This window comes from Cylas formicarius, unplaced genomic scaffold (genome assembly GCF_029955315.1).
Source record: "Cylas formicarius isolate icCylForm1 unplaced genomic scaffold, icCylForm1.1 PGA_scaffold_10__41_contigs__length_53128322, whole genome shotgun sequence".
Taxonomy (NCBI): domain Eukaryota; kingdom Metazoa; phylum Arthropoda; class Insecta; order Coleoptera; family Brentidae; genus Cylas; species Cylas formicarius.
The window spans coordinates 42,498,219-42,525,947 of record NW_026844214.1 but is presented as its reverse complement, the minus strand read 5'-3'; the positions used below and the strand labels follow the sequence as shown (position 1 = coordinate 42,525,947).

The window sequence follows — 27,729 nt, the reverse complement described above, 5'->3', positions numbered from 1 at the left end:
AAAAATCTCATTTTTTGCGCTTTTCTAGACGCTTATATACCGAACAACTCATTTTCTCTAAAATACCTCTTCTATTTTTTTTATATTTAATATAATGGTTTGTGGTAATGCTGCTGAAGATGTCCTGCCCTTTTAGTAGTGTATAAAAGCGCCAATGTTTATGAAAACTGGTGTACTGGAAGACCCCCTGGTACTGTTTACGGAAACAGCTCTTTTTAGAAAAGAAAAAAAAAGAAATAATTATGACAAGAAAGAGGAAAAAAGGTAAAAAAAATAGCACTATTTAACCTTAGGGCGCCATTAAGTAGCAGAACTTGGAGTCTCGCAGATATTAACGACGGGATATATTATTAAATTTAAATTGGCGATAAAAGTTAGTCGTGAAAATTAAGGGGAGTATAAAAAAAATAAAAGATGAAAATTGGTCTACGTTATTTAATATGTGGCGAAAATAAAAAATACGAATCCGCGACGTACCGACCTGAACTTAGCGAAATTTAATCTCTTTCCTCATAACAAGTTGCCTGTTTAATACAAAATTTTCAAAATAATAGAAATAAACCCAAAAAAATTCAAATTCCCTTAGGTGACCACCACAGGCTAACAAGGGGAATATAAATAATTATTAATGACTCGACAACGATCGTACTCGATATTACAAGTACGTCAACTTCCCGCAAATAATTAACTACATGATTATTGAATCTCCATTTCGATATAGCAAAATCCCGCTATTAAATGAAGCGTAACAAAAAGGAAAATGAAAAAAAAAATTGGACGTCACCTCGTTTGTTCCCGAGCAGTGCAGCCTACAAGGGGTCTGGCTTCGTGCAGATCTATTAAGTGAGCTGGTGGTGAGGCAATCATTCAAATGTGCTCCAATATCCCGATAACACAGGAACTTCGACGTTTGATTCATCTCAGAGTACACCGATACGGGTGCATCCAAAACACGGGCCCTCTTAAAGGGGGTACGGTGCTCCAAGAAGAGTATGGATACCCCAAAAAGAGGACGGATGCTCCAAGGAGAGTACCGGTGCTCCAAGGAGAGTACGGGTGCTCGAAGGAGAGTACGAATGCTCGAAGGAGAGTACGAATGCTCCAAGAACCCTATAAAATTTCCGCGTATAAGCCGACAGCGGCAAAATTCCGAATACATCCCGAGAAATTTATTGACACTTTAAAGAATGAATAGAATAATAAATATAGCAACAGCTAAATAATTAAAGACTTTACCTCGGTGGATGATCTTGAGGTTGAAAGCTTGGTGGGCAGCAGGTAGTTATCTAATCTTCTTACAGAGTACCAAGTAGTAGGCTACCAAAAATATGAAGAGCTGACCACATATCTAAGTGAATTGAATCCTATATCCGAAAAGCGATGGCTGAAGAAAAAGCCGGCAGGTTAATCAGCAATGAGTGAGAAAAATAAATAGAGTACTTCCTCAGATATTCGAGAGAGATGACGGAACGGAGAGAAATCACGGAACTTGGTGCATACAGCCATACGCCCAATGATACTAGGGGCACGAATTTATTTCGCGAACGCATTATTTATTTTAAAATAAATATGTACATATTTATTCCGCTTTCGGATTGAATTAATTCCTTATTGATGAAAGGGTATATTTTTAATGAGACCCTTTCTTATGAAGTGAGTATATGAAACATTAGTAATAAGAACTAAATAAAGCGAATTAAATTACGACTTTTCTTAGCTTGTCAGCATTGTCATAGACGTCAGAACAAATCAGGTGTGCAGCCCCTAGATGTATTTTCGCCCTTTAAGAGGAAGAACACTTTCCTGCTTTACTTTCACTTCTGTGGAACAAAGTTTCAGAGACTGTATGGACAAATTTAACATCAGGATTTAAAACTACCGAGCTAACTTAAGCAAGATTGCTGGAGGATTGCCTGAAAACTTGGAAGATCGAGTTCTTGATTTCAAAATGAAAACTTCATATGAATTAGATTTAAAATTTGGATATAGCGAACGGTGTATAGTTTAAAATTGCAAAAAGTCAACATAAAATAATGTTTTCAAGTATGTAGTCCCAATAAATCAACACCACATATATCTATTTCCATCAAACATATAGGATCGAGCTTATTCTCAGTAAACAATGAACACTCATAATATTTACATGTTACCTTTGAACCTTATACCAGCTCATTTCATGCCTCTGGAAGCTGGGATGGAAAATTTCGCGAGAACATCGTAAGATGAAATCAGTTTTTATCGTAATTAAAGTATAACGTGGACAACGAAGTTTTGTGGAAGTCTAAGTATTATTAAATGAAAAACATAAAATTTAAAAGTAGTACAGCGTACCAAAAATAGAAACACTCGTCATGAAATTAAGGGTAAATTAAATGTAAAAGGGCAAGTATCCGAAAATCAAGATGATTGCAATTTTAAAGCTGGTTTGTTGTCGAGTTAAAGATATATTCCTAACGCCTGTTAGGTAGTTATAAAGAATAAAAGTTTTGTTTTTTAATAATGCTTGAGTGACATCCATCAACAGAACAATTTTTTTTGTTTGGATTTGAAACCGAATTAAAGTTTGTTGTTGAACACTCGAATGTATCGCAACCGATATCATTTTTTGAGCAAAATCAACCTGAACCATATAACGCAAAACATGAAACATGTTTTCGTGAAAGTGCCATTCCAAATTTTACCCCCGAAGTAGTCCATTAAATTGTAAAATCATCAATATATAAATTACCTCACTCTTTCTAAATCTATCATTTCATAAACATCGCCTGTTTTATTTTTATATTATATATTGATGAAATAATCAAGAGGAAAACTTTCCAAAGAAACTGTGTAATTGTTTTAATAAAATATGCTAAAGGTACATGCTTCCCAAGTATACTAGAATAGAAAAAAGGAAACAGTGACATATACGGACATTAGGGTTTTCATAGTGGTTCTAAAAGTCTTCAAAAAACGATAAAACACTATATCAAACAAACCGATCTACGTAACGCACTCAATTTAATTTGTTCATTCGCTTCTTAACGGCACCGACAGCGGTGCGGGGAAGGGGGTACCTAGTCGCGGGCACGAGATCGAGTGAGGAAACTTATATACAGCGCGTCCTGCTTAAGAACTGTACTCCCTTGTAAAATCTTTTTTTATCGATGGATTTTGATTTTTTTTTGTTGCTTCAACTTAAAGTCACAGCGAGGGATTTTTAAAAAAATAAATTGGCAACAAATTAGTACTTGTAGTGAGTACTTAGAACCCACCCATACAAATTTCTATAATGTTTCAATACCAGGTATTTAAAATATCGTTTACGCCCCGTACATCGTTGTAAAATCGTTGATTATGGTTTGATTTTGATAATTTTTTTTGTTGGATAGATCTCTCAAAAACGCACTAAAACCATATGTTTCTTTTTACATCAATCTAAAGTCATGGCCAACTGGTACTAATTTTTGATGTCAAATATCGAGAAGGGCTGTTAGGGATTTCTTCAAGAATAAAGTGCCAACGAATTTTTATTCAGGACTACATAAAACTTAACTATAATATTTTCCATGAAGTTCTCTTAAGCATTACTGCTGTAGAATGTTTGTTTATGGCTCAATTTTGATAATAAGGAGAAATGAAACTGTTTTTTCTTATAGCATCGACTAAAATCATGGTTAACTGACACAGTTTTTTGAAGCGAAAAATCAAAAAGTACTTTTAGATATTTATTCAAATTGAAAATGACAATAGATTCGTGTTCAAGTAACTAGACCAATGACCAAAGTTTTTAATGTTTTAAAAAAATAAATATTGTAAATAACGCTTATTTTGTATGTGATTTTAAGATATTACAAATTTGATTTATAGAAATTTCAAAAATAATTATAAAAAAGACTTTGAATTATATTAATATTAGTATTCAAAAAGTATAATGTTAACAAACTTAAAATGTTAATTAGCGAGTGAATTTGACAGTCGCTCCTTTCTGGCAAATTTGGTATTACAAATGAAACAGTATGCCGACGCCAATTTTGATATGTCTGTTATTTTCTTTTATTGGATGAGAATTAAAAATCTTTATCAATTAAAAAAAAATGCGTTGTAAAGTTTGTTTGGTTCATATCTGATCCTCTCTAATCATACATAATTTTAAGAAAATCGTCTAATAGCCCTTGTCGATATTTGACATCAAAAATTACTCCTAGTTAGCCATGACTTCAGGTTAATGTAATAAAAAACATAAGGCTTTAGTGTATTTTTGAGAGATCTATTCAATAAAAAAATTATCAAAATGTACAGCCTTAAGCCGGCCGTAAACGATGCATTAAAATATTATAAAAATTGCTACAGTTGGGTTCTAATTACCCCTGGATAAGAATTCGTTGTCATTTTTTTTAAATCTCTAATAGTACTTCTCCTGTCTTTCTCTCTTTTTAAGTTGAAGCAATAGGCGAAACAAGGTTTTAGTGCATTTTTCAGAGACCTATCCAACAAAAAAAAAATCAAAATCGAACCATAAAAGATTTTCTTAATTAACATGTTCGCTGCCTATGGCGCATATGTAGTCAGTACTTTGCCGGCTTTCGAGAGGAGCTTTTTTTTAGGCAGTTTTGGCGCGTTTGAGCACGTATTTTTCCATTATCGGTTTAACTGCTGACATTGGCTAACGCTTCAGAAAGTGATGAGGAACCGTTTATGGATAGTGAAAGTGAGTATGAGCCTCTATCAAGTGACGAAAGCGCAGAGTCGGACCAGGAAAAGGTAATTAACTTGTCGAATATTGGATGGACTGACGGAATAAACTTGAAACAAATCCCATTCTCAGATAATCCTGGATTACTAGTAGATGTATCAGACCAGTCACCTTATGGATTTTTTAAATTATTAATCACAGACGAGTTGTTAATACATATTGTTGAAGAGACGAATCGATATGCACAAGAAGTTTTTCTTAACGAGACTTGGAAACCACTTACACTTCCCGAAATGAAAGTAAAGAGATCCCAGGATTATTGGAAGACAGACGAACTTTACAACTTGGGCTTTTTTTCGCAACATATGAGTAGAAAGCGATTTCTACTCATTATGCGTTTCTTGCATTTTTCAAAAAACGCAAAGAGAGGAGAACCTGGGTTCGGAGATCGATTCCATAAAATAAGATTCATTCAAGATTATAAAAATAGGAAAATGGATGACAATTATTATCCCGGAAAAAATCGGCCCCTTGGTTTTATGGTTAGGCGATTATTTTTTCGTATTAAAAATAAGAAGCAAACGTTTGGTGTAAAATTGTATATCGTTTGTGGACCCTCCGGTTTAGTTTTAAAAGTAAGAATTTACGCTGGTACTGAAGATGATATGTCCGGCAATAGTTTTTCCTTTGCCAAAGAGCTTCTCCTAAGAAACACCTTTGTCACTGGTGGTCTATGAAAAGGCAGAGAAGAAAATCCAAACGAAGTTGTTTAGGTAAAGCTCAAGACGGGGGAAATTCTCAGAAAACATAATGATTGGATAATGAAAAGATAACAGAGAAATTATATTTATTCCTACTGAGTTTGAAACGGTACTTTGAAACAACAAGAGAGAGAAGAACAAGAGACGAAAAGACAAGCCAAAGGCGATAGCCGAATATAATAAGAATATGTCAGTAATAGATCGTCAAGACCAAATGCTTTTTTATTATTCCTCTGAAAAAACTCTAAGATACAAGAAGCTGTTTGTGTAATTTTTGTCCTTTGCAGCATTAAATAGTTTCCTATTATTTAATAAATATTCTTTCAAGGAAAAACTCGATTACCACAGTTTTCGGCATACTCTTATAAAAGAACTGCTTTCTGAAGCAAACAAAACAAATGCACAAACAGGCCCAACTACTTCAAATATAACCACCAAGCATATTTCCTTGAAGGAAGGAAAGCAAATGAGAAAAAGATGCACAGTGTACTACAGCCAGAAACTGCGGAAAGAGACCGTGTTTTTCTGTCCCTCCTGTCCACAAAAACAGGGAATTCGCCTAGGAGAGTGCTTCAAAAAATTTCACTCACGCAAACTTTTAAGCTTTAAAATTTTGATATTCTTTGGTATTAGTTTTTCAGTCAGGTTTTATTTTTTTGTTTTAATTCTACCACTTTTTACCTTTTAGTTTATACCAACATATATGTATGTATCTCTGTGATTAGAAATAAATAATCAAATGTTATTGTTAGCACTTCGACTGGCTAACAAAAAAAAACTTGAAAGAAAAAGCTAAAAGATAACGGGGAGGTAGACTCTTATTGAAGTATTAAATTGAGGGTGGTCAGACTATAATTGTACTTGGTGATTCACTACTCGAAAGTTGTTTAAAGTTGAGGAGTTCGTCCTATTTCTGCCCTGGCCACCCAGTTGGTGAGGGGGTGGGTAAAACGTAAGCAAAATAAGAGAGAGAGATAGAAGTCTCCAAAAGAAAAAAGGGAAAAACCAAAAGTACGAGTGTGGTGTTATATAAAGCATAAGCTTCCAAAGTTATAAATAATCATTTGAGCTTTACGGTCTTGAGTGCTCAATCCTTACATAAGCCGGCCGCATAACAGGCATGTAATCTACAAAAGCTCAAAATCAATCAATCAATCCGCTTTATAAGAGTGTAAATTACTCACAAATACCAAATTTTAGTGCTATTGCAATATTTTCCTCTGGTGGATGTTAATCAGCATGACTGTCTAGAATATTCTGGAATGGACGGTCCTCAGCTTCAAAGGTCGTCGAGAAACGAACTTCGCCTTTCACCTTGGGCGACCTTCTTGGAGGTATTGACAAAAGAAAATGCCTGCCGCTGGATGTCCGAACAAACTAGTGCTTATCATTTTGATAGGGCCATTTATAGTGCCCGGAAATAAAAGGCCTAAAAGGAAGCAGGACCACCCTAAGTACCCAGTTACATCATGCCGCGCCAGAAGAGACCATGTGATAGGGAACAAAAAGTGAAATTTCAAGATAATAGCTGGTATAACATGCTTACCAGGTTGTTAGTGGCCTTCGCTAGTTACTGGAGTTGTTTAAATTCGCGTTACCCAATATATTCAAATCCACAAAACGTGATATCAACTGAATCAACCTTAAAATATGGGTGCGAAACTCCGATGGGTTATATCCGCGTTAGTGTTCTACATCAAAAACAGCCCGATACGAGCTTGTTTCTTTTAATATTGAAAACAACAAAAAAACACAAAAAGATTTCATTGGTTGAGGAAAAGCATTCAATCGATTCGATATTCCCTGACGATGACAAACGATCGCAACTCTAGTCACTTCCGGACGAATTGAACGTTATTGATTGACATTTGGCTTGCGATCGATTAAAATGTTTTCGTGAATGAAAGATGATTTTTATTGGGGAAAAATGCCAAATCAAGTGCATCAATCCAACGCAGCAAGGCAACATAGGTAAGTTGCTTTCCTTTACTTTACGCGAGAGTGCTTCGACTTTGAAAGTTCTAACCTTAATTGCGTTTGTTTACATTGTAGCCGAGATAAGTAAAAATTTAATTGGGATTTCGTTCGCTACCCCATTTTGAAAGTACGACCAGTGATTCCGGGACAACGTATCGCAAGTAGTAATTTAAATTTGCTTCCAAGCGTAAGGTTAAATATGTTTGCAATTTGGATTGGAAACCTCGATGTCGCAGGTGAAATTTGACACAACCAATTATTATGAACACCTGACTGAATTTGAGGTAAGTGCAAGGTGCAAAAATTGTACACTAGTTGAGTACCGATAGTATGCCTAAAACTGACTTATAAACATGCTTTTCTTTTTTTTTTTAGTGTTTTACTCGCGCATGCACCATTTGTGTTTAGATGGAGGAGAAGTAAAGACGAGACGTGAGCTGGAATATAGAGGAGATGAAACTAATTACTATCCCTTTTATAGTTGTATATATGCCTATTATTTGTACCTATTAAAATTATGATAATTAATACTGCTGGATTAAACTTAGATATTTAACTAAAAGCAATTTTCTGATTTGCGGTAAATCTAGCCTGTAACATTATCACAGAAGTTTGGAAAAAAATAGTATTTCTGCTCCCGTCTGTAAAATACCTAATTACACGCCGATCTAGCGTGCACCTAACGTCAGTTTCGTTTCCCACGGATCCGAGCCACTTCGGACATTTCCAGGATTTTACCGCACGGGTTTGGGAGCAATCGGATGTTTCCGGAGATTTTTCCTACGCCTTGAATTTTGCCGTTTGTCAATTTTGACGATCATGTCGGTGAGTGTATTCGTGTTGTTTTGCGAAAATGTACCCAAAAACTAACGGTCATAGAAAAAGTATAGTATACTTGTTAAGTCACTCGTGATTCAAATGCCGTTTACCACACTTGTTGCATAATATACTATTCTGTGTGATTGGCAGTGGCGCATGTTTTGCGCCAGGCCGATGACTCAACCCCTGTGTCATGTCAAAATGTCATTGAAATCTGTCAAGCTAACATCTGGAAATATAAAGAATAGTATATTATGCAACAAGTACGAGTTTTTAATAAACGAGTGAGTTAAAAAGTTTACCGAACTTGTTGCATACTATACTTTTTCTACGACCATTAGTTTTTTGGTACATTTTCGCAAAACAACACAAATACATTCATTGACATGACCGTCAGAATTAAAAAAACGTTAAAATTCAAAAAGTGGGAAATATCTCTGAAAACAAATCCGTGCGGTAAAATCCCGGAAGTGTCCGAAATGGCTCGGATTCGTGGAAAACGAAATTTTACAGAGGGGAGTAGAAAAATATTTTTAAAGGGTCTTTCTGAATCTTTTATCACAAAGAAGCGTGTTAAGTTCTATAAACTCTGTTTTTTGTCTTTAAACTCCGGCTTGACGGTCATCCGTATTTTTTTTTGCCACATAAGAGAATAACTCGCATATCTCATCTAGCAAACTCAAGGTTACGATTATTTCGCAAAAATGACTCGCTTTGGACTCTTCCACGATAAAAAAAATGCGCGGTTGCCAGCTCGCGCGAGTTTCCCGATTACGCCGGCCCATTAACTCGCAACAAATGCGCTCTCGCTCCTTCGCGTTAGAAAAATATAAAGCCGTGAGACCCTCAGACCGAGATCTCCCCATAAGCAATACAAATCGCGCCGAAAATTCTCCGAGAGATATAAAACACGGTTTATTTCGTCCAATTTGCCGGCGATACGACGCCGACGCCCTCCCCCACCAGCGACAGGTAATTCGCGCCACTTTACGTCAGGGCAATAAAACACATTTTCTAATCTTATTCGCCGGAAAAGGGGTGCCCGGCAACAAAAAGGGGCCTATCTCGTAATAATTATCTCTCGCGCTTTTGTGCTCCGCAGCGGACAGCGGGATGCGTGTTTTTTTGACGCCGCCGCCGCTGCCATTGTCCCCCGCCCTTAATTTATGCAATCGGAACGAGCGGCTCCGGGAAATTAAATTTCCCCGTTTCGCGGAACAGTTTTATTATTGCCCAAACTTGGCGAAATTCGATGAATTACGCGCGTAATTACGTAATAATTTAGTTGGATGGTTTTCGCGGGAAGGGGCCTCGGTTATGGGGGAAGTGATTTTTTTTCGTCGTCGATTTCCGAAGACTTACCGTGAGTTACGGTGATTTATAGCGATTTTTCGTTGATTTATGATCATTTACAGAGGATTTAGAGAAGATTTAGCGGTATTCCAAAAACACTTGGCTCTGGATCAGCTTAACATTGGCGGAGGATGCGCGCCTAGCATCTTCTGGTGCTGAATTAAAACTAAGGTTACAGTATAAGAAGAAACAGAAAAAATTCGTGAACAGCAATTATCGATCGACGAGGAATAAAAAACCCTTCACAACGGCACCAATAGCGGTGCGGGAAAAGAGGGAAGTAGTCGCCGACGTGACGTCGTTATCCGAATGGAGAACCGTTATCGGAATTTTGTCAGCCGAGACAATGTTCATGTCCCTCCTTTAGATCCGCCCTCCTGAAACAGTATATAAGCAGGTTCAGAGTAGAATGCGAGCTAGTTTCAAACTCAGGATGGTTGGTGAAACGTCAGCAATTTTGATTTATCAACAACGGACACAGGAGGGATCCAGAGGATTTGTAAATTTGTAAAATAGCTGCAAGTGTTGATTGATTTGTATACTATCCAGCCCTTTTGCAAACATTTACTGCCAAAGTCCAGCCTACAAGGAAAGTATAAAAATTAACCATGGTTTCTAGCTTGGTTACAAACTAGCCACAGTATTTGGATAACGTGCCAAGTGAATATTTCTAGTAATCTAACTCGTCGATTTCCGCAGATTTACGATCATTTTCAGATATTTTAGAGATGATTTAGCGCTATAAATTCTTGCCTCTAGATCAACAAAACCAAACATACGTGCGTGACCTCAAAAATATATACTATTCAATGCAATTTTGATAATTATTTTGTGGTTTTATGGTATTATGAATGGGAATAACTAGAGTGGAGATAATTTCTTGGGGGATTTGTAATTGTCCAACCTACCAGAGATATTCCAAAAAAATAACACACTAAAACCCCTGCAAAAACATAAAGAACAAAACACAAAATGTCGTTTTACTATAACGCGGCGATAACACCTCTAGCGTGTACTAAGATATGCCAAATGCAGTGGCGGCTCCCTATATACAGCATTAAATTCGTACGCAAAAGATCTCTTGCAAGTCCGAAGCATATTTATAGAAGTATTTTCAAAATACTTAGATTCAGACGTAACACCGTATTAAACATAAACAAGGGTCTGTAGCCGGTATGTACTCTGAGATTTTATCATCATCCATAAAAACACAATTTTTCTCATATTTGAGAGAAAAAGGTCGTTGCAGTTTGCTTATTGGATCCGAAAATATAGTTAATAAGCAAATTTCGACCTGTAATGAAACTACTACATCCCTCCATGCGACTTAAGGTCCAAAATCTTATGTGGTTTTATTTCAGATTTATGATGGTTATACAGAATATAGGAATATAGAAGAGCTTGGCTTCACTGAAGCTCCTATGATTGATTGATTTACGATAATTTATCGCATATTTGCCAAGAAATTTTTTTGTTGTCGTCGCAACCTCGAAGAGAATCTATCAATTAATAACATCAGAAATGAAAAATTCTGTAATAGCTGCTGTTCCACATCCGCTTAACAATTTTGGGGTTAGGTTTTTTATTTGACAAATTTTCCAAAACGGTATCGCTAACAACTGCAATATGCATCTTTTCGTTATTTTCTGTTTATTATAAACTCGTCCGCCCCTACAACGATTGTCTCGAAAAAGCCGATCTGTAACAAACAACAACCATCTGTAATGGAACCATTTTAGTTCACAAATCTTTCCGTGACACTTAAGGACTGAAAAGTCTCAAATAAGGTATATTCAGTCGTATGACCAAATAAGATATGATCTGATCGCTCTTAGACTGATCACGTCACTTTTTAAACAATTATGTTAGACCCAGAACTCGCACTTGAGCCAACGCCAACTATATTGAGCCTCAACGATTACTCTGATAAGTTTTTCGTATAAGGCATAAAGTGCAACGATTTAGCGAAATGATAATAATAATAATTATGATATTTATTTTCCTAAAGACAACTACAACTACATTTACTCAAAAAAAATCATCTAGTCTATAAAATGTTTTGGATAACAAAAATATTTTTAATCGTTTTTAAATGGTGGTCTCTTAACTCCGATGACAGATTGTTAAAAATACGAACCCCTAAATAATCAGGTGACCACTAAATCGTCGAGAGCCTACAGTAGGGAACATGCAGCTTACCGCTCTGTCTTGTATGCTTAGAATGTACATCACCAACTAACTTAAAATTCGATAAATAGTTAAAGACAATTATAAAATCAATAAACTCGTCAGTGTGAGTATTCTGTACTGAATAAATAAACCCCTACCAGTTGTAAACTTGGAAATGTGCGCAATACTCCTTAATATAGGAGGGCAGCGCCAAAATTTCCAGGCCTGAATATGAAAGAAACAAAGTAGAGTAACATTCTTTTATTATTTTTCAATATAATCCCTCTTAACTTCAATACACCTATTACATATCTTTAATAACAACTCAATCCCTTTAAAAAAATATTCTTTTGGTTTATCTGCAAAATAAGCTAAAACAGCCTCTTTTAACTCAACTTCGTCGTTAAACCGCCATCCACTTAAGTCCTTTTTCAAATATACAAACAATTAATAGTCGCTGGGGGCCATATCTGGACTATAGGGAGGATGATCTATCTGTTGGAACCCACACTCCAAAAGGGCAACTTGTGCAATACCAGCAGTATGGACAAGTGCATTATCGTGGAAAAGACGCACGCCTCTGGTCAGTTTTCCTCGACGTTTTACACGTATGCAGCATCGTAATTTATGTAATAATGTTGCGTAATATTTACCATTGATAGTGGAATTAGTTTCTTTAAAATCTATCAAAAGAATTCCTTCACAATCCCAAAAGATCGTGGCCATCACCTTTTTTGTTGACTGGCAGACTCTGAATTTTCTTGGAGGTGCTTCATCCTTACGCCGCCACTCCATTGATTCTTTTTTCGATAGAGGGTCATAATAGAGAACCATAATTTCATCTCCCGTCACAATAGTTTTTATCACAGGCTTGGGTTCCGACCCACAGAATTCCAAAAAAGACCGCACACACTCGACACGGCGGTGTTTTTGAATAGCCGGAAGGCTTTTAGGAACCCATCTTGCACTAACCTTATGCATACCTAAATGATCATGCAGGATTCGACGAACACTTGTATCAGAAACTTTAGTAGTTTGAGATTTCTTTGACCTTTAAACGTCGATCACTCAATACCACCTCTTCCACAATCGCAACAATCCGTTATGACCTCCACTGGTCGACCAGTTCTTAAATCATCTTCAAGGGACTCCTGCCCCATTCGAAAACGTTTTGCCCATTCATTCACTACAGTATTCGAAGGAGAACTTTGGCCGTACACACCATGCAGCCTTTCTTTAATAATTTTAGGTGGTAACCCTTCTTTTGTCAAAAACTTTATGACTGCTCTATACTCAATTTGCGTTATTTGCGACATTTTTCGGACGCGTCTTGTTTAAAATGCTGTCAATAAAAAACTGTTTGACGCAAGACTTCAATTCTTTTTTTCGTAGCCTACTAAGATATATATTTAAGGGAAGACAAAGTTTTATCATGATACTGGAGACCGGGAAACTTTAGCGCTAACCTCGTATGCCTAGTTAAAATCGCACGAAAATTTATAAAAACTCTATTTAGAGTTAAAATAAGAGGTATCACAAAGAGACTTCCAGTTTAAACATTTATCCAAACTCAATCTTAGAAACCTCACATTATTCCCCACTTGCGATAGTGATTCCGATAATTATGAAATCTTATAGTTTGGGTGTTACTTGCGTTGAAATATAGATTAATTTTTCCAAATCATGTCATCAATCTATCGCGTACTCCACGGCACTTCTCTAACAAGTCATCGTCACTTCGACACAACACTATCAGGAAAAATTTTCAATATACAATTTACATATAATATGAAGGGCCTACAACTGACTCTTGAGGGACACGCACCTCTATGCGTTGACTAGCTGAGGTGCACAAATTGAGAACGATCTTCTAAAAAACTATTGATTCAGTCTAGTCTTAAAATCAACACAGTCAAAAGCCCGACTTAGGTCGCAAAAAAGTCCACCATCCTTGATAAAGAAAATTATCCTACGGAACTTATGATATTAATCTACAAAATGCATTAATCTCTCTAAGAAAATATACTCCAATACTTTAGAAAAACTATTTGAAATTGTTGCCGGACGATAGTCCTTTTTAAAAACTGGCACAACTCTATTTCTTTTTAGACACGATAGGAATGTGCCACTTAGAAGAGATAGATTTGCCAAGAATGTTAGCGGACCTATTAGCAAACCCAGTACTCTTTTTAATAAAAACTTTGGTATGCCATCGGATCCAAAACACTTTTTGTTTTTTAATTTACTCTGATCATTTACATCCCTAATAATACTCTGATCAATCTTTTTGTTATCCAACTGAATGGAACTAACAATATTTTTGGGAGCATCTATTAAATACCCACGCCACAATATTAGGCTCATTCTCGATTTTATGAGTCTGCTTATTCATTAAATTAAAATTCTCAACGCTGCACCGACAATCATTCGACAACTCCGAAATCATCCTCCAAGCAGCACTATAAGGACCGACAGAATCCGAAATTTGTCTCTGACAGAAAGCTTTTTTAGTTTCAGAAACTAATTTCTTATGTTTCTTCCGGGCCTCTGCATATACCCCGTTCAAACAGATTTTTTGAATTAGCACTAGACGCCTTCATTTCATTATTCATCCATTTTTTATTTTTGAATAATCAAATAAAACAACGTAATGGAAGCAGAATCGAATTTAGTCCTCTCGGTTCGACAACTACGCCTTAACTAAACTTATCGTAAACCCAAAAAACTTCGCATAATAAGACCCTAATTATATCTCCTTACCCCAAATTGCCCTTTCTATCTGTTTTGCCTGAGACGCCGATACATTTTACAAGTGGCAAAAGAATAAAGCGGCGCCTCTTTGTAAAGGGGTCTTGTCGGATATGACGTAATACTATAAATATTCTAACACTCGGCCATCCTGAGTATTGGTCTGTCCTCAGACCTGATGGTAAAATCTAAACGTAACTTCAGTCTTACAAAATTACAATAATTTGACCATTCTAGCCTGGTTTATAGCCTTAATCATTACGCAATAAAAAAAACATAATCAATAGTAGGTACTAGAGTATTTTAAACATAAGCGACATTCTCTTATAAAGAATAAAATAAACAACGTTTGCTAAAACACAAGCGACGTTCGCTTGTAGGCACGGTTTGCCAAAACATAAAACACAAGCGACGTTCGCTTATAGGCAACGTTTGCAAAAAAAAACACAAGCGAAGTTCACTTATAGGCAACGTTTGCCAAAATGCAAAATACAAGCGACTCTCGCAATGTTTGCAAAAAAAACACAAGCGACGTTCGCTTATAGGCAACGTTTGCTAAAACAAAACACAAATGACGTTGGCTTATAGGACACGTTTGCCAAAAAAAAACACAAGCCACGTTCGCTTATAGGCAACATTTGAAAAAATACAAAATAGAAAGGACTTTCGCTTATAAGCAACGTTTGCCAAAACACAAAACTCAAGCGACGTTCGCTTATAGACGACGTTTGCCAAAACACTAGCGACGTTCGCTCATAAGCAACGTTTGCCAAAAATAAAAAACACAAACGACCTTCGCTTATAGGCAACGTTTGCCAAAACACAAAACACAGACGACGTTCGCTTATAGGCAACGTTTGCCAAAACATAAAACACAAGCGACGTTCGCTTGTAGGCACGGTTTGCCAAAACATAAAACACAAGCGACGTTCGCTTATAGGCAACGTTTGCAAAAAAAAAACACAAGCGAAGTTCACTTATAGGCAACGTTTGCCAAAATGCAAAATACAAGCGACTCTCGCAATGTTTGCAAAAAAAACACAAGCGACGTTCGCTTATAGGCAACGTTTGCTAAAACAAAACACAAATGACGTTGGCTTATAGGACACGTTTGCCAAAAAAAAACACAAGCCACGTTCGCTTATAGGCAACATTTGAAAAAATACAAAATAGAAAGGACTTTCGCTTATAAGCAACGTTTGCCAAAACACAAAACTCAAGCGACGTTCGCTTATAGACGACGTTTGCCAAAACACTAGCGACGTTCGCTCATAAGCAACGTTTGCCAAAAATAAAAAACACAAACGACCTTCGCTTATAGGCAACGTTTGCCAAAACACAAAACACAGACGACGTTCGCTTATAGGCAACGTTTGCCAAAACATAAAACACAAGCGACGTTCGCTTATAGGCAACGTTTGCCAAAACACAAAATACAAGCGATGTTCGCTTATAGGCAACGTTTGGCACTAATCCTCTTCGTTTTGTATGCTAATCCACAGTTCTACATTTCAAGTCCTCTCGTAAATCTTCAACTTCGTATCTGTCATTAAATAGTACTTTTGTGATGCGAAAAGGGCCTTTGTATTTATGATGAAGCTTATGACTGTCACCCGTAGTAGGGATACTCGTTATTAATACTCTAACTAGGTCACCGTCGTCGTACCTGGTAACATCTCATCGTGTTTTATCATGGCGTTCTTTTTGTTTTTGTGGTCCCTCGATATGTGATCCGAAATTTTATATCTAAGCTCTTCCAGGTCTAGTCTATCTATTTCGTCTTGTCATTCTATGTCATTCAGAGTTTTTGCCTTTGCCGCATGTTTTGAATTATAGCCAATAAGCGCCTTCATGGGGGTCGAATTAATACCCTTATTAAAACTTGTTTTATATATTTGTCCCAATCTCTTTCCTCTTTGCCTGCAGCTATTGTTGATAGTGCACCCACAATGGCTTTGTTGTATCGTTCACATTGGCCATTACTTCTGGGCGAAGCAACGGTATTTAAAATGTGCTTGACCCCATACGTATTACACAATGTTCTAAAAGTTCGAGATGTAAAAGCTGTCCAGTAAATGCGTCAACAATTACAACAATATACTTATTCTTCTTTTTGGTTGTCATAAACGGCCCAACATGATCTACATGTAATGTATGAATAGGGTTCAATTTACATTCTCGTTTAGAAAACGACTGTTTGTAATACATACAACTTAGACATGCGTTAACATATTTCATTACAAATTTCCCCAGTTTTGCGAACCAATAGTTTTCACGAATTCTTTGTACCACTTTTTCTACACCAAGATATCCAGAATCATCGTGACACAAACGACAAATTTTCATACGTACTGCTCGTGGACCAACCCATGCTTTGGCTCCATTTCCTAATGTTCTGTATAATTTGTTATTCTTTAACTCATACTGCTCAAAATATAACTTTGTATCGCAATTTTTTATTTTATCGGCTAAAATATTTCGGATTCTACAAATCGGTTCATCTTACATTTGTGCTGCGGTAATCCAGTCAGCTTCTGTCAAGTCTATTTGAAAAACTTGAACTTTAAAATCAATGAACATACGTCATCTTTTTGGCGGCCCTGTTCTTCTTACCTGGCCTCACTCCTGCACCGATACGCACTTACTGATTTTTAAAGTAAGGTTATGTTCGCGAAGTTGGATTTTAAGCCTTCTATTCCCTCCGCGACCGATGAAGAAATTATAATGTCATCTTTATACGGGAATGCAGATTCATCTTTTAACGGTCCCAGAACCTTGTTTATTAATGATTCAAAAACTGAAGAAGCATTTGCTAACCCAGAAGGCATCCTTAAAAATTCGTAATGGCCATCGGGGGTTACAAATGCAGTCTTTTCAATGGAATTAGCGGCCATCCGATAAACTCTATGCTAAATCTAAACTGGTGAAATACTTTTACAGTGAATTTAGTAAATGCGTCAACAATTACAAAAATATACTTATTCTTTCCTTTGGTTGTCATAAACGGCCCAACATGATCTACATGCAATGTATAAATAGAATTCAATTTACGTTCTCGTTTAGAAAACGACTGTTTGTAATACATACAACTTAGACATGCGTTAACATATTACATTACGAATTTCCCCATTTTTGCGAACCAATAGTTTTCACGAATTCTTTGTACCACTTTTTCTACACCAAGATATCCAAAATCATCGTGACACAAACGACAAATTTGCATACGTACTGCTCGTGGACCAACCCATGCTTTGGCTCCATTTCCTAATGTTCTGTATAATTTGTTATTCTTTAACTCATACTGCTCAAAGTATAACTTTGTATCGCTATTTTTTATTTTATCGGCCAAAAATATTTCGAATTCTACAAATCGGTTCATCTTGCATTTGTGCGGCGGGAATGCGGCGTTAGTCAGCTTCTGTCAAGTCTATTTGAAAAACTTCAACTTTAAAATTAGTGTTTGATATGGGGTTTCTGCTAAGCGCGTCAACATAGGTCTTCTTTTTGCCGGCCCTGTTCTTCTTACCTGGTCTCACTCCTTCTGCACTGATTTCTCTCCTAAGATATTCTATAGTAGTTGCAAGAAATACACACTTACTGACTTTTAAAATAAGGTTATGTGCGCGAAGTTGGATTAACATCTTTTTTAAGCATTCTAGACCCTACGCGACCGTCGATGAAGGAATTATAATGTCATCTTTATACGCAGAACCTTGTTTATTAATGATTCAAAAACTGAAGCAGCATTTGCTAACCCAGAAGGCATCCTTAAAAATTCGTAATGGCCATCGGGGGTTACAAATGCCGTCTTTTCAATGGAATTAGGAGCCATCCTAACTTGATAAAAACTCGATGCTAAATCTAAACTGGTGAAATTCTTAAATCCTCCTAATTTGTTAACTTGGTCCTCGATATGTGGCAATACACCACGGTATCCATAGTGTCATAAACCTCAACCAAACCCAGGGAAACACTTCTAATTACAGTTAACTGAAATGTGACCCTAGAAAATTCCTTATTTTTCGAATTTCCTCGAGTGAAATCAGGGTCAGACAGACGGTGGAATTTAGCTTTATTTTCACGAAAATATGAATTTCGGTAGGCAGGTATTTAGATACGCATAAAGTGCATTGGAATTCTCATGTAAAGTGCCCCTAATTTAGACATTTTTTTAAAACAATAATCCCCTAGGTTTTATCCCGGGTTAGTCTCGAAATTAGAATAACTTGGAAAATGGAACAGACTTACGGAACTACAGGCTCATTGATGTTTTAATTTCAATCCAGCTTGAGTAATACTCCAAGTTGAGCCTTTTTAAATCGTTTAATTCTTTTCTCAAACGCTATAACTCGAATTCGAACGCGGATGAACATTCTTTCCGTTTTTTACCCTTTTCACTTGTAACAACTATTCTCGATTTAAATTTTCCAATGACGTACAATAATTTTAACTTGTCCAAAAAAAAAACGATTTTGATAATATCCCGCACAACGTATTGAAGCAGAATCGAATTTAATCCTCTCGGTTCGACAACTACGTCGTAACTAAACTTATTGTAAACCCAACGCATAATAAGACCCTAATTATATCTCCTCACCCCAAATTGCCTCTCTGTCTTTTTTGCCTGAGACGCCGATACATTTTACAATCGACAAAAGAACAAAGCGGCGCCTCTATGTAAAGGGGTCTTGTCAGATATAACGTACTACTATAAATATTCTAACATGTAAACTAAAATAGTACAAAAAAACATCGTAAAAACATGAAACATGAAACCAATCCTCCAAACGAAGAGATTTCACAAAATTCTGAATTTTGGGGTCATTGAAGTTTCTACCAATTCGAGACGTTAAACAAACATTCGATTTGGTGACGTCATTTCTAAATACTTCAAATTCTAAGAAAACTGATCTGGGATCAGACACATAACTGTCAAAATACTACATAAAGAATCCTTACTAAAATTTACAAATGCGTAGTCAATCACTGTGCTTGTAAAAGTTGTCACTCTAGTAGGCCATTTTACAAGGGAATCAAAATCAAAACAGGATATCAGAGAACACATTTTTTTCAAAATAGGAGTTTTCAAATAAATCGAAATCAAAATCACCACATATCAAAATATTACTGTTAGGCTTCTTTCTATTTCATCATCAATCCCGCCCCTGATTGCATGGGATTTTTTGTTTATTTGTTATTTGAATTTGAATTTGAAATTTGAATATAGGCCGTCTAAACATCGGAAATGGCGATCTGCGAGATCAAAGGCGTACCGATCGGGTGGGTCAAAAATATTTACCGCACGTGGCAACCGGCTGAACGGAAAGGCAGGGTTCAAAACAACAATAAGTCCGTTTTCGATCGCCCCGTGCGCCGCATAAACGCTACCCGACATCAAACATTTTTTTCCAAACGAAAACTTAACAAATTTCAATATCCCCCGTTTGCCTTTGTCGCTGTTTGTTTTATTATCGTTCGTTCCGCGCGGGCTATTTTTTTTATTACGCTTTTTATTATTGCGTAAGCGCATCGAAATTTCAAATTTATATGTATTAAACCCTGAGGTGGGCGAGGACGAATTCCCATCAAAAAACCGCGTTATTCCTAGTGCACACACGTCTGCACAATTAGGGAGACGGTTTAGTATCCCGCCCGGCCGTGACGTTGATTTAATTGTAATCGTTCCGCGGCAAAAGGGGTTTGTGGATTTTATTAATTCAAATTTTATTAGACAAAACCGGAGGTAGTTACGAGGGCTTATCGCGCAAAGTTCGCGAGGACGCGTCGCGTTATAAAACCCGTTTTTGAATTGGGTTATTTTCAATAGAGACTGGCCTTTCCACGAAGAGCAATAAAACACAAAGCAATATTGTTGAAGAGAAAAAATTGGATTAGTTGTAATATGGTCTGCTTTTATATTTTAAGTTATTTTTAATAAGAGGTAACTGTACAAATTGTGATATAACAGTAACCTCTAGTAGTTTTACTGGTATAATACGACCAAAAATATAATACAGTGCATTTATTGCTTTGACGTTTTAAGTATTTAACAGTACCTTAACTGTGCTAAAACCCATTCCAAGAGATGTTTATTCTGCATTAAGTAGGTCTTGCCTGAGATGGACCGTAACAAATATTTGTTGAAACTTGAAACTTGAAATATATTACGTATTTATGTAACCTGATTCTCGAGCTTTGACCCTGCGATGCTGTTTTCACTGGATAATTCAAAGGGTAGGGGTAAGTACCTGTACTCTATTTATCTTACAAGTAAGTTTGAAAGTAATCATTTTTGTTTTGTTTGCCTGTCGATTAACAACATTCCTCTTCTTCTATTTTTCGGTGTTCTACATAGTTCTTCCATTTGTAAACAACAACAGTCTTTTTTAAGACTATAGATCATATTCGCGGTAAATTAAGGTACGTCTTAAGAATACAGATAAATATTTATTAGAATCTTACAATTAAACATTTTTTAAAGGTTTTTTAACACTGAATGTGGACACCGTAGAATGAAGCAGATGTTTCCCTATTAAAAGAAGACATGGAAAACAACGCAAAATTTGCAGACGAAGTGGAGATGGTAGCCGAACCTAATGACAATTTAGAAGACGAACTATGACAGCAAATAAAAAACGGATCCATTTGTCTTCGGACGCTAAACAAATTGTTTTGAATGTTGGTAATTTTATAGGAAACTAGGAAGGAGAAGCAATAAAAACAAGATTGCTTTCGAAAAATCATCAATGGGCGGGGCAAGTTTATTATAAAAGGAAAGACCTTCGCGATTTCGTGTGGTAAAGGGATGCTCCTGCGGACTACTATGGAACTTTCGAAAAATCGATGTAATAATCAATGTCATCGCGTCTTGACAGCCCCCGAAATAACGATTTCAATATGGATTTTTTCAAATATCCCGAGCAGCGTATGTGATATGACGATATTTCATCGATTTTCGATAGTGATCGGACTTCACAGATGTTTTTCTCTGGGGAGACTTTAATTTAACCAAACTATCATGGTCCAACAGTGAAACTGCAGCTACGTCTTGCGGGAATCTCTCAAGTGATGCAATTGTTGTTTCCGATTGTGTGGCCTATTTGGGGTTATTTGAAAACATACAAATCCCAAATAAGTATGGCAATTGTCTGGATTTGTTGTTCTCTAGTCAGTCCGATATCTGTGTTACGATCTGTGATACAACTTCAATTTGGCCATTACCTCACCCAGGAATATCGCATGTGATTATTTTTATTATAATTATAAGTGTGCTAATTACAAAGAAATTAATCTGTTTTTGTCAAATGTCAACTGGCATTATATTTTTAAGTGTACGGATGTGAACTTGATCGTCTCGCAGTTCTATGATGTTCTCTTTTGTGCTATTGAATTATTTACTCCTATCGTTCGCTATACAAGTAAAAAAATTCCCAAGTGGATGAATGGCAACGTTAAATCTTTAATTCTAGAGAAGAAGAAAGCTCATAAAATCTTTGAAATGCGCTAATTCTTTAGAGGACTATTGTGTTTTTTCTCGACTGAGGGATCAGTGTAGAAATTTATCTGTCTCTTCTCATACAGACTACATCGGAATGCTCGAAAACCAGTTAACTGATAAAAAGTCCTTTTGGCGATATGTGAATTCAAAGAAGAAAAACCTTGAGTATCCAAAATGCATGTCGCTTGATGATGAAAGTACCAGCGACACTCAGAGAATAGCGGATATGTTTAACCAACATTTCACCTCAATCTATTCAAAATATGCAGAATGCCATACATCATTTTCTTGTGATAAATCGGTTAGTCTAGGATTTTTAAAATTAAATGTTGTCGATGTTTTCAATAGAATAAGTATTTTAAAGCAAACCTTAGGACCGGAACCCGACGGTATACCTGTGATACTGGTGCAGAATTGTAAATTCGTTCTACCCGAAATTTTATGTAAAATTTTTAATTTTTCACTAAGCTGCGGCGTTTTTCCTTCATATTCGAAAAAAATTTGTGTTACACCCATTTGCAAAGATGGTGACAGGGCTAACATAAAAAACTATCGCCCAATCTCTAAAATCTGCTTGTTTTCGAAAATATTTGAGGGTATAGTTGCCGATTATGTCACCCCTCATTTTAAAAGCGTTATTATAACCGAACAGCATGGTTTTGTCAAGGGAAGGTCAACTGTTTCGAACCTCCTGAGTTATGAGCGTTCGCTATTGGGGGCCTTTGAGAATAAGTATCAAGCAGATGCTATATATGCTGACTTCTCCAAGGCCTTCGACAAGGTTGACCACGGCATTCTGGTAAGGAAGCTCTCAGGGATGGGAATCTTTGGAGACCTTCTAAATTGGTTTCGCAGTAATATCACTAACCGGAAGCAATCAGTTAAAGTTAAAAATTACATTTCGTTAGAGACTGTTGTGACGTCGGGTGTACCACAAGGGGGACACATTTCATATTCCTTTTTAATGTCTTCATTAATGACCTAAAAAATATTTTTCGGTTTTGCCAATTTCTTGCATTTGCGGATGATCTAAAGCTTTTTAAGGTTATAGCATCACCTCTTGACTGTCATCGATTACAGGAGGATCTTGATAGGTTTTCTTTGTGGTGCAGACAGAACAATTTAACTCTTAATACAAACAAGTGCAAAATTGTAAGCTTTGGCAGATCGAAAAATCCAGTAACCTTCACCTATCATTTGAACTCTGGATCGATGAAACCAATTTAGAAGGTCTCTAAAGATTCCCATCTCTGAGAGCTTTCTTACCAGAATGCCATGGTCAAGAGAGAGAACCTAGTTAAAAATCTTGGAGTTTGGCTCGATTCGGAGCTCACATTTACATATCACATTGATTTTATGACTAACAGAGCTATTCGATTGCTTGGGTTTGTTTTTCGGACTTTGAAGGGTTTTGAGAACATCTTTACGTATAGGGAGCTGTACTGTGCGCTTGTGCGTTCAATTTTAGAGTATGATAGCTGTGTCTGGAAACCATACTATGCAATTCACAAGGAAAGAATAGAGCGTGTGCAGCGTAAGTTCCTTAGAGAGATAGGTTTTAAATGGGAAATGTCATCTGAGGATATATACTACGAGGAGATTATGAAACTTTTGAATCTGACATCTTTGGAGAGTAGGCGCATATTTTTTGACATTGTTACATTATACAAAATCCTTAATAATTTGATGGATTCACCAGATGTTCTGGCATCTGTTGGTTTTCATATTTCTCCTATTAATGCAAGAAATAATGCTCTTTTTAATATTGATTCTCATAGGACCAACTATGGCATTAACCCGCCTATGAATCGAATGTGCAAGCTGACAAATATTTTACTCGCAAATAACGAGCATATTGATTTATTTTCTGACTCTCTCAGTAGTTTTAATCGCAAAGCAAAGATATCTGTTTATAATCAAAACTTGGTAATTTAGCAACTGTAAGTGTTGGTGTTACTATTTTTATTAGGTTATACTATATTGTAATAATAATGTAAATGCTATATGCGAAAAAAAAAAAGGATGGTGTGATAACAATAACAAGTGTGTACTAGAAGTGCCACCTTTACATGGAAAAATCGTAATAATTCTTCGTGCTGGGTCCAAAAATGGTTGGGTGGCCAAAAATTCAAGTGTTGCCAAAACTATCGCCAAATACTGTTATTGTGTCGGATAATGCCTAAATTAGAAAAATTCCAAATACTTCTTCAAGTAAACAAGAAACTAAAGAATTTCTGAACGAATACGATTTCTATTTTGAAGAGAGCTACACGAAAAAACAACTCCTGGAATTATTAAAAATAAAACATTTTAATAAAGACTACAAAATCGAGTCGATAGCACAACAAAACGGACATGAAATCTTGAGATTATTGTATATTTAACCCGTTTGAGATGATCTGGTCTGAGTTGAAAACACATATAAGAAGAAATAATACTACACCAAAATTTAGTGATGGTACCATAAACGTAATTCGGCAAGAGGTAGCTAAAATATCGGTACAAAGCTCGTCTAACTGCGAAAAACGAGCAATAAAAGAAGAAAATATTTATCGAGAATGATTAATGTTAGAGCTGATCATTGAACTAGGTGATGACAGTGCCAATAGTGAAGATTTTTTAAGTGACTGATACTTCATTATTATTATATTTAACATTTTGTATATTAGTAATGATGCTATGTAGAAATTTAATGAAATAGAACGTAATAAATTGTTACTTGGTACTAATTTCTGATGTACATGTTTGAAGAATTTCTCGGCGAAAACATTCCTAGAAAGAAACAATACTTTATATGTTCAAATTCAAATCTGAGGAAGACAATTTTGCAATGGGTGTTATTTTTTAGTCGTCTAGCCAATATCTATAGGTACTGAACCTTATGACCTCCACTAAGAGTGACTTCACACAAATCAAAATATACATCTAAATATTTATTCAAATAAAATATTAATTAAGTAGAAAACAACTTACTCTACAAATAATTGTATCCTATTAATTTGGTTCTACAATTAGCGAGATTGCAAGGAAAGAAAAAAGTTCAGCTATAAGGGCCTTGTGATCTAATCCGTTTTGGCAATAAGCGGGTTTTTAGACTAAATGCAAATTTGAACAGTTATTTGTTTCATAATACTCGTAATTAAAAAGTGGGCGGATATCATTGTTAAATTTAAATAAATTTTACAGATTTTTTGACACATTACCGTTGTCGCAAACGATACAATGCCAAAAATGACCCAAGTTACAACTATTTTGTATCTGTTGGATCTCCGTACTTCTGTGGCGGTTTAAGGCAGCATCCATAAAGAAAATAGACATAGTTAATATTAGATAAACTTAATATATGCTTATTTTACTATTAGCACGATCAATAAATTTAAACTCAGAATCCAGTAGGACACCAAAATTTAAAATCTTAATGTTTCTCTGCTTGTATTTTCCTCAAAAAATAATGGTTTTGTACATCTACATAGACTTGTTAAAATTTACATTTAGCGAGTCTTCTGCCAGGTTTTGATTAATACACTGGCAATTATTTATTTAAAATTTTGCGTCATCAGCGTAGCGTGTAATATTTTGTAGATATAAGCAAATCCGATGTAAATATAATAGAAAATAACCTACTTAAAATAGATCTCACTAAGTTCTCTATAACCTATCATAAAAGTAAATTTTAAGAAAAAGAAGAAGAATAAGTGCTAACTATTTCAGGATATTTGGAGCCCTCAAACGCAAAGCGGGATTTTACGAATTGTTTATGTACGAATTTTCCAAATAAACATCCCTTTGAAAAATAATTATTATGCCCACATTAATATAATTGTGGATTAATTAGCCTATCTTGCTTTGGCGTTATCAAATAAAATAAGTTAAAGACTTTCCCTTTACTGTTTTGTCGAAATTTTTAATATTGCCTGCAATCTCCTAGATAAAATGGAATTAAACATAGGCACAGTATTAATTCAACTCCCATATTGTTGGATTTATATCAAAATTGCGGTCTGAACTTTAACTATTATTCGTGTCTTGTCTTTGTTTGAGTCAAATAATAGTATATTATGGAACAACTGCGGTAAACGGCATTTGACTCACGAGTTTATTTGACACGAGCGGAGCGAGTTTTTAATAAACGAGTGAGTTAAATAGTTTACCGAACATGTTGCATCCTATACTTTTTCTACGACCGTTAGTTTTTGGGGTACATTTTCGCAAAACAACACGAATACATTCACTGACATGACCGTCAGAATTGACAAATGTCAAAATTCAAAGCGTGGGAAATATCTCCGAAAACATCCGAAGTGGTCCGCATTCATGGGAAACGCAACTGACGTGGTAAAGTGACGCTTCCCGCACGTTAGATCGGTGGGTAATTAGGTATTTTACAGACGGGAGTAGAAAAACTATGTTTCTACTCTGCAAAAGACCTTACATCTAAGCCAATCAAAACAGCAACCAATAAATTTGAAGTTTTTAAAAAATCCCCTTACCACTGTATATTTCACCTATCACATTCACAGAGTTTTTAATCTATAATAGTCAAAACCATAATATTTGAGTTTATTCAAAAAAAAGCTATGGTCTGTCGTATCCATACTCTATGACCGCACGAAATCCTGACACGGTGCCCACAAGAAAACTAAACGTCAGAAAAAAACTGTCAGCGCCACCCTGACAGCTGCCCGAAATGTCACACACTTCGAATCATTCCTGGATCGCATCGAGAAATTCAGATCCGAAACTCGAAAATTCCAACCACGTCCACAACAACGACGCACCGGTGAAGATAGCAAATTCTGTATCGTGCAGGATATGCCAGACCAGCACCGCCAGCGAACGCTTAATCTCACCCTGTAGATGTCGCGGTACTTTGGCTAACGTCCACCTGTCTTGCCTAGAACGTTGGCTCAACCAATCTAGCAGGAATTACTGCGAACTCTGCAAGTTCAGGTACAACGCGGTCGAAACTCAGAGGTACCGCCTGCTACAAAGTCTGAGACTGTGGCTGCGACATCCTCAGAACCGGACTCGAGTTCGGTCCGACTGCCTGATCGGGATGCTATTGACCGGCGTAACCACCGGGTTGTTGGCGATTTGCGTATGCGGTATGGATTACTTTGTAGATGAGGCCGTCAAAATGGGAGTCAAGCGGGTCTGGATACAAGTTGGCGTCATCGCTTTTTTGTGTGTGATCGTCGCCGGATACGTGCTGACTGCTTATTTACTGCTCAGGGACCATTTCGTACCTTGGTATGGCTGGTGGCGCAGAGCTGTAAACATCCGGTTAGAGCTTCCTCCGGAATCGATACCGGCATCCGGCGGGAAAATTTGTCAGTGACTGGAGACAGTAGCGCATTGGTTTTTCCGAAATCACAAAAAAAAACGATGATGTTATAGTGGACAAAAATAAAACGCCTTAAGTATTTATGTTGTACTATATCGATTGCGATATGAGTGGAGTTCGTTTCGTATTTCAAATTTAGGTAGTTAGAAGTAAAATACAAAAGCCCATTTCATAGGAAAGGTCAAATTTCTTAATACTAACCGAGCCAATAAAAAAAACAAAGAAAATGTTTCAACGTAACTTGGAAGCTGGCCTTACATGTTGTAAGCATATTTCCATATATTACCGGTTGCAGCTTGTTAATGCGGATCCGCAACTAATGGAAAAATATGGGCAAATTCGTGTGATCTGAAACGTCTTGTAGGTACATCTTTAAATAATAATA

General features: G+C 36.3%; 2 protein-coding genes across 2 annotated transcripts in view; both read left to right on the top strand.

The window, feature by feature from the left end:
• The window catches only part of LOC132698129 (zwei Ig domain protein zig-8-like), a 462,523-nt gene that overhangs the window by 414,246 nt on the left and 20,548 nt on the right, over window positions 1–27,729 (top strand). The gene's annotated exons all lie outside the window — the stretch shown is intronic.
• On the top strand, window positions 26,649–27,410 carry LOC132706577 (E3 ubiquitin-protein ligase MARCHF3-like). The gene has a single exon (XM_060677973.1). It carries the CDS (start codon window positions 26,688–26,690, stop codon window positions 27,336–27,338), a length of 651 nt encoding a protein of 216 aa, XP_060533956.1. The 5' UTR covers window positions 26,649–26,687; the 3' UTR covers window positions 27,339–27,410.